The 8,425-nt window shown below is 37.0% G+C and overlaps 1 protein-coding gene across 1 annotated transcript; it reads left to right on the top strand.

Annotated features, from left to right (window-relative positions):
- The first annotated feature begins 921 nt into the window (after positions 1 to 921).
- On the top strand, positions 922 to 4,892 carry LOC139136211 (uncharacterized). The gene is made up of 4 exons (XM_070703950.1): positions 922 to 1,017; positions 1,560 to 1,811; positions 2,545 to 2,667; positions 3,157 to 4,892. Exons 1-4 carry the CDS (start codon positions 943 to 945, stop codon positions 3,436 to 3,438), a joined length of 732 nt encoding a protein of 243 aa, XP_070560051.1. The 5' UTR covers positions 922 to 942; the 3' UTR covers positions 3,439 to 4,892.
- The last annotated feature ends 3,533 nt before the right edge of the window (positions 4,893 to 8,425 follow it).

Raw genomic sequence — 8,425 nt, 5'->3', positions numbered from 1 at the left:
GGTTCTAGTATTTCACTTCTCGGGTCATTGCACCACAGAGGGAGGTAGATACGTTCTTGTACCCGCCGACTATAAAAGACAATGGAATCTGTCATATCCGCCACTGACCTCAACGACGTATTGAAAGATACACGCGCCAAATACTTCATTTTGATTCTAGACTGTTGCTACGCAGGGATGATCACCCATGATCTCCTCTTTGAAAGCCACGGCAGATGTATCGATATGTGTCCTCGCTTCCTGCAGCACAACAGAGAAGTCGATGTCGTATGACGATCTTGGCAACGGCTTCTTCACCTTTTTCGTCAACAGATATTTGTGTGAGAAGACGCCTCCTGGAGAGTTCCTGGCCGTGGCTGTGAGAATTATTGCAAGACTCTAGTAGAAACAATGATAGCATTGATGAGGTAGTGTACTGTTTCAGATATTATATCATCATCATCATCATCATCATCATCATCATCATCATCATCATCATGCAATTTCTGTTGCAGCAGCAACACCAATACGACACGAGGTTTATTATCTGATTTCGTGTAATTTTGCAACCAGTATTCGATTTTCTTATCAGTTTATCTGTTTGAAAGGGGATACATTGCTCGTTCTGGCGTTATGTCGTAGACAGGGGAAGGAAGTAATTTTGTTTTTCTTTAAAACATGGAACACTTCATCTAAATGCTACCAAGAACTCAAAACGTGCCTACAATGAGAGTGCACATAGAGTCCTGTCTGTAATAGAGATATAAAATTCAGAATGTGAGGGACGTTAGCTTATATTGATATAATTGCTCATGAAATAATACAAAAATTACCCCAAAATGACAAAAATTTCGAACGAAAATATTATATATAATGTATTCAGACAGTGGATTTTTGTTGTTTGAAGTAATTCTTGTATACTTGTTGTTACATTACAGACCCTTTTACAATTCTGATCACGTGATGACGCCAATTGGTGCATTCAAGAGAAGGAGTACTAATGCTGATGCTGATGACGTGGTAGATGCCGCACAGATGGTAATGTCAAACATCGTCCTTCCAAGACATGAGAAGTTAATCGTATCTTTAGCAACATTGCGCAATTACCGTCGAAACATTTTGTTGCGAGCTAGCTTGCGGGAGTTCGACAAGTATTTTGACACTGTTTTGCCAATTACTATGTCGAGTATATGAAATTGATTCCTAGATAAGATAGGAACGTCTTTTTACGATATACTTGGTATTGTTCCTGATCACTGTACGCATAATTACGGGTATGCATAATTCAGACCGAAGAGAGTATGTAAAAAAGCGAGTAACAATCGTAAGCACACAAAAACAAAAATCACGACTGCAACCTTTCTTTTTTCTTTATTACAAATAACAGTTTTTTATGGAGAACAAAGAGCACCTTAGCATTTTAATTAAATAAAATCAGCTTTCCTCATGCGTTTCTTTAGATTTCAAACTTGATGATACTTGAAAGGGATAGAGTGACTGTTGTAACAGAGTCACAAGCCGAGATGAATATGCGTCGACAAATAAGTTTGAGTTCCAACTTTTCTGCTTTAACCCAACAGTGGTCCGGACCTTCGTATCTGTCAAAAATGTTTATTGAAGGTCCTACACCTCGCATGCCAGACTCGCTCTGTGTTTGGCTGCAACAGGAGGCTGAATCTGCGCTCCACGTGCTCCACAGTCATGGCATATTGGCGCCACGTGAAAAACTTGTGTACAACATAATACTGACAATCATATCGAGGTCCATCGCTGTGATTTTGTTTGATAGCAAACTTGAACACGAGATCTCCGAGATAGATGTTCTGTCACGGGTAAGTGTAATATCTTCACAAGAATCCAATACTATTATTATAGCCCAAACAGGGGACTACGTGCCCGAGGGAAGGCGACCAACTTTTGACGTCAGGAGGTAAAATGGTGTCCTGTCATGAGGATTTGTAGTCCCTTGTTTGGGCTATAATTTTTTTATTACATGCCTCTCTTACATAATCTTCATTCACAATGTTGGGTTCATTTGCACACGACGATCATAATGCTTTAGATCCATGATAGACGGAAATACGTCAAAAAGAACTATTTTAATTATCGAGCGGAGCATTACATATATAAATCATTGTTATACAGTTTATCGTTTTTATGCATAATCATCAAAACCATATTTCCTATATAAAAGATGCAAAACATTCCGAAGCTGTCAGGTTGAAAACAGCTCCAGGTCACTTTCAGTCAAACAATTACTGTGCGGCCCGCTAGGTCATCAACTAGTTACCATTGAATCCTATGGGGCGCGCAGCATTCGATATGCGAGGCATGTAATAAGAGTATTTATTTGAATAGGCTCAGGAGTAGTACATACGATATTCGACTGCTTCCTAATCTGACGATTTAGCAAAAATGTCAACGCTATCTATGGTGTTTGAATTTCATATGTTTACACTTTCCCTTTTGGCTCATAAACTATTTATTTTTGAGTTCTAAATAGACAGAAATGAGTAGTTGGATCGACTGATTGCTCAATTAATGCAAATATTACCTTACTTTTAGCGGAACACCTTTCTCAAGTTTTATCTCCTCATTTGCAAGACTTTGTATGGTATCAATGAAAGCGAGGACTTGGTACCAAAATTGATTCATCTGGAGAGTTGTTTAGGATATTACATCCACACTGTGAGTACATTCGTGATGATGATGATGATGATGATGATGTTGATGATGATGATGATGATGATGATCACCACTACCATCATCAACATAATGTAATCATGCATTTACCTAAAATGTATAATCTTAATACTGCTCTGATACCTATTTGCAAACTGAGGTAATGCGACCAAATTGCCAATAATCAGGGTCGTAATCAATATTTTGATAAAATGATAGTCACCTTTCAAAAATCAGAATTCGGTGACGCGCTTAGTCTACACTTCATTTAAACAGAAATGCCAACCGATGTCGCCAACTTTACTGTCAACCCTACGATAAGAATGAGGAAACGTTTTCGAACCACGTGCAACCAGAGATGATTCACACATCTGCCTTTGTCACGATAAAACAGTAGAGTAGAAAACAATGTATAAAGTCTGTATGCGGAGCTTGTGTGAACTGCAGCAGAATCTTTTATTCACACTTTGGCTTCAAAAATATTTTTGTCGTCAGGTGAGTGTCCTGAAGGAAGTTAGCCTTGAAGATACGGTATTTGACGATATTATCGAATTTCTTCGCAAGGTCAAAAGAAAAAACAAACGGGCGAAAAGGGCAGCTGCGTCCACTGGTACTGATGAGGTGGACTTTGGTTCTATTGGCTCTGATGTTGTTGACTGTGCTCCCATTGACTCTGATGAAGATGACTCTGATTCAGGAGAGAGGGAAGATACCCTGCAAATGATTCGAGGCTTATCTGGACTGCAAGGAATACCACAACTACCAAGCATTGAATAACGCCGAATGAGTATCGTGGACGTACATAATTCGATGAACTGTGCGCATATAGATGAAAAAAATCCATTCTATTCACAGTAGTTATTTTGTTGCAACTTCTCTCCTTAAACAAAGACAGTGCAAAAGCTATCAAACATGTACCCATGTCCGCTTTTAGACAGCCCTAAAACACCAGAGAGTCCGCTATAGCCAGCCTTTCTCAAAAACGCGCACTATCAGCACTGGTCGCGTCAAATGCTGTGGCATCTGTAACAGATGTAAGTTCATTCACAAGACTAGTGCTCATTCAGAGTGACTAACACAGTCACCAATACAACATTTGATTATATTGGCAACATTAATTGTAGCACACATATAATAAAAGTCATCACCTCTAGTAGATGTTCCAAACAATAAATTGGTGAAACCATAAGAGATAACTTAAAACAAAACATTAACACTATTCGTAGCAATAAGCAGACTCCTACTCCAGTCTCTGAGCACTCTTAGTTCACAGGATCACTATGATCTTGAAGGAAATCATCGCCCAATCTCAATTTTGAGTGTTCTCCAAAGTTTTAGAAAGAGTAGTTTACAATTAATTTGAACAATATCTTCAGAAGTTTGACATTTTGTAACTTGAAACTTCAAACTTCCCAAAATAAAGTCATACGGTTAAACCTTTATATGTCAGCGAGAGCACACCTTCAATCTGCTCACTTCAAAGAGATGGAAAGGTTACCTGGTGACCGCAAAGTCGTATATATTAAATTCAACCATGTGCAGAGAGTGAGATTGGGATTAGCACCGAAATAGTTGTCAGATAATTTTGTTCTAACAGGCATGTACACAATAAGACATCCGGACCCTATTCTATTTTTCCCAGATTCCAGGTGGGTCTCGGTTTTATCAGAATAGTGTTGTTTATAGACAGAAAGTGTTGAATTGAACAAAGTTGTAAGAAATATACAGAGTATTACTTCAAATTCTCTGTTGAAAAGAAAGTTAAAGAAGTATTTTATGAAGCAATGAATCAACGTGAGAAAAGTGATTTTGTCTATTTATTAATTTTATTAATTTTAACTTTTTTAAATTTGGCCTGGTAAACTCTTGAGACAGTTTATCTCCCAAGGGCCGGCTCTCGATATAACAACAAATTTAAAATATAAAACCACAAAAACAATTTTCAAAAGTACAAATACAAATAACCACATGTTACAACTGCCACATATAACAGGAAAAACAAGATTTCCGTTAATTGTTGTCGTGGTAATTTGCTTGTGACTTGTGATAGCCGGGTGTGAATATATGTACTCACCGTGGTGAAGCAAGATCTGCTCTCCGGAACAGGAATAGTACGTCTGTTCAGACAGTCTAGGTATCTGGCTTCTCAGTGAGCGAGTAGATACAATATACGGAGCTTGTAGCTGTACGATGTGGTCAGTATGGCAGTAGTAGAACTTTTCTGTGTTATCCCATCACTTTTGTTTGTCTTTTTTCTTGTTTGTATTGTATGTTTTTAAAGTGCTAAATAAATTAAATCAAAGTATTAAATTTCCGTGCCATGATCTCTGTTATAGCCAACACAATTAATAGAAGAAATTACTAAATTGACATACATCATTACTCTTAACACTCTCTCACCTAAACATATCAACAAAAAGGAAGGACAGTTTTCCTGTTTTGTTACCATATCTATCATCCATCTCCTCTCATCTCTTTGTGACAGTTCACTGATAGTCTTTTTGATCACCTTCCTATACATATACTTATGTGGCCCCTTTGCTGATTTCCGTTAGCTGGCTTCGTGCTATTTGCTAACTGGAATCCATCTCACGACTTTCTTATTCCTCTACGTTTTTACACGTTTAGTTTTTGTTTGCCTTTCTATGGTATATCTTGTTTGTTTGTTAGTTTATGCCAGTCTGCAAAGGTTTTATTTGTCTAATTGCTATATTTTTATCTTTCTTTTAAATTAAGCTGTACTAAGACTTGTTTTAAATCTTTCTAGAGTACTATGATTCCGTCCTCCTCTATTTTTAGGATATATCTTGCCACGCAATTTTTCCACGTATGAATGCCGCCTTTTTTGATTATACCGTCGTAAATGTTCATTTCTCTATTAGTTTTACCTGGCGAAAAAACCTGAGTGTTGTCGAAACGTTGTTATAGATAAGGATAAAGTATATCAGCATTGGTTTCACAGCGTCACTTATCTGTCCCTATGATTTCAAAGTTTGTGCGCTCCAACGCTCGCTTTTGAACATCCCTTGTAGTTTTACTGATTCTTCTACTTTCCTATACAACTTTACATAAGCAACCAACTTGGATATCGTATCAAAACTCCAATAGTTGTAATTTTTGACGAACCTTTCATTTTGTTCCCCTCATAAACTGCAGTTCTCACATGTAGTTCTACTCCAAAAATCATGTTTTAGGAAGCATGCACCTCGAAAGTGAAAGACTTAAACTTATGCTCAAACTTTCCTCAATGAATATTTCAACCACTCTCTTTCAAAATCAAGAATATAAATTGGGGGTCACTATGAAAATCTAGGTACAAGAGAAACAAATTTCCCAAGATTTACCGATATTTGCAATTTAAAATGGCCGCCAACCCCGTGTTAACTCTATGAAGAAAATTTTTCGATTTTCGAAAAAGCAAGAGAGGTGTAACGTATTCTTACACAAAGTGCTTTAAACCCCCACAAGTGATATCTCAGAAAAAAAGTGGAAAAAGAATTGGAAAATTTTGAAAGTCCAAATATGTCCCCGAGGCACTTTCTACCTTAACATCTGGTGTACAGCTTATCTGTACACACAGAACAAGTGTAATTTTCAACATTAGTGCGGGCAACTTAATCCTATTCCTGTCTAGAATTCATTTGTCGTTCTGAAATATATATATCTACAAAGTTCTCCATTGAAAATAAGAATAAAATTTACTTTTGCTTTTTAGATAACTAATGAAATAGTTTTTCATTATTTGCAGCTATTGCCCCTTACTAAGTCTAAGTAGATGTGTCAACGTGATTGGAAAAGTCAACGTCAAGTTCAGTCTAGAATTCTGTTTTGCATGTCACATCGACTCGCGGTTCATTAAACTCGTGGTTCTGAAAAGTCTTATACGTGTTAGGCAAGGATAAATGCTTTAAAATTATTAATACTGTCAAAATATAGATAAAAGGAGAAATTACAAAGCAATAAGTAGAACTCAAGAGTTTTATGAAAGACTACATGTGTCTTTAGTGTGCAGCGCCCCTGTGTCAAGTTTAAAGATAGTCGTAATGGAGTAATCCACCGGCATGGCTGGTGGGTTACTTCATTACAATGGAAAACAATATTACCAATAAGTACCATGCAGTAACAGTCACTTAAGTCTTCTCTAAGTTCCGTTTAAACTTTACCGTGTCCGATGGTAGTTGTGGTGGTGGTAATGGTGGTGGTGATGATGATGATGATGGCGATGACGACGACGACGACGATAATGATGGTGATGATAATGTTTTTGATGATGATGATGATGAAGATGATGATGATGATGATGGTTGTGGTGGAAGTGGTTTTCTTTTTTAAAAATCTAAGAAATTATAGTGCCGTTCATTGATGATGATGATGATGATGATGATGATGATGATGATGATGATGATTGTGGTGGTAGTGGTTTTCTTTTTCAAAACTCTAAGAAATTATAGTGCCGTTCATTGAAGTTAAAGACGTTTTATCAAAAGCTGATTAATTTTCCTTCGGATTTGCCATGCGAAGGGTGTTGAGTTCGCTGAGGACGCGTTCGACAATATCATCAAACTCCTGACCAGGATTTTATATGAAAAGGAGAAGACAATGAGGTCGAGAAGGAAAACCGATAATCTAGAGGACGAAGTCGACTCTGGTTCGGATAACCGAGCAGAGGCTGTGAAACTGTTACAAAATTTATACATGCAGTGCCTAAACTTCCTCAGATTGAATAATAACCATAGTACCGAGTCATTCTATATCTCACAAAGAGGGAGAGGGGTTCATATTTCATGTTTGGTGTTTTCGATGATCATTCCTACGGAATTACTGGAATCAGTCCGATTCTTTTACAACGCCATCAGCGCTCTTGCTAAAACTTGCATTTTTAAATGACACTTTTTTAAAATCTGTATTTGAAATATATTTTGGTGGACGTATCTAACTGAACAAGAGCCATTCAGCTTAAGCTTACACGTACAAAATGCAATTTGGATCTGGTCACAGGGTAAACGATGTACGCCTTTCTAACAGTTACAATCACAGAAATAGCAAAATTCTTTTCAATGATTCTTGCTGGTAAATTCATTCAGTCGTCTTGTTTGCAGTCTTTATTTTGTCGTAATTGTTCTTTTCGCTGCAGTTTGATTTCACATGTCGTGGAACTTCACTGTGTCTTCATACGCCACTTTATATGTATTTTTGTTATAATTTATATCGTTTATCTCTTTAGAGTGCGTTCAATGAAATTCAGTCTGGTGCTATTAAGGTATCAATCGAAAGTGAGACGTTTTACTCGGAGCTACACTTCTTTCTATTCCTTCTTCAAGTTACCAATGCCCCGTTCAGTATATACTTGAATATCCCATTTGTATTTTCATGTTCACTATATTATATTATTTTAGCAAAGTTTTATCATATTTTGTAATTGTAGTCAAGCATTGATTAAGGAAGTGGTAGCTCCTGCATACACTCATTTGTATATGTATCAATTTTGTTCTCAAAATTTTGTCCATTCACTTAGAATATGGCATGTCTGCAATGACGGACAAGGTAAGAATATTTTGTGTCTAAGTCTCAATCTGTTCTGTTTGTTTGTGAGTGTGTGTGTGTATAATCATTCAGAACAATCCATTAAAGTACACATGAAATATATGAAGACATGATCAAGTTACTAATGTGATGCAAATTAGCTGTTTTCAGGTTTCGAACAACTTTTACGAAGCCTACTTCGTAAGCTAGAATGGGCCTGGGGAACAGATGTAGGCTCTAA

This window comes from Ptychodera flava, chromosome 7, assembly GCF_041260155.1.
Source record: "Ptychodera flava strain L36383 chromosome 7, AS_Pfla_20210202, whole genome shotgun sequence".
NCBI lineage: Eukaryota > Metazoa > Hemichordata > Enteropneusta > Ptychoderidae > Ptychodera > Ptychodera flava.
Note: the sequence above shows the minus strand (reverse complement) of the source record. Positions and strands in the feature narration are given on the sequence as shown.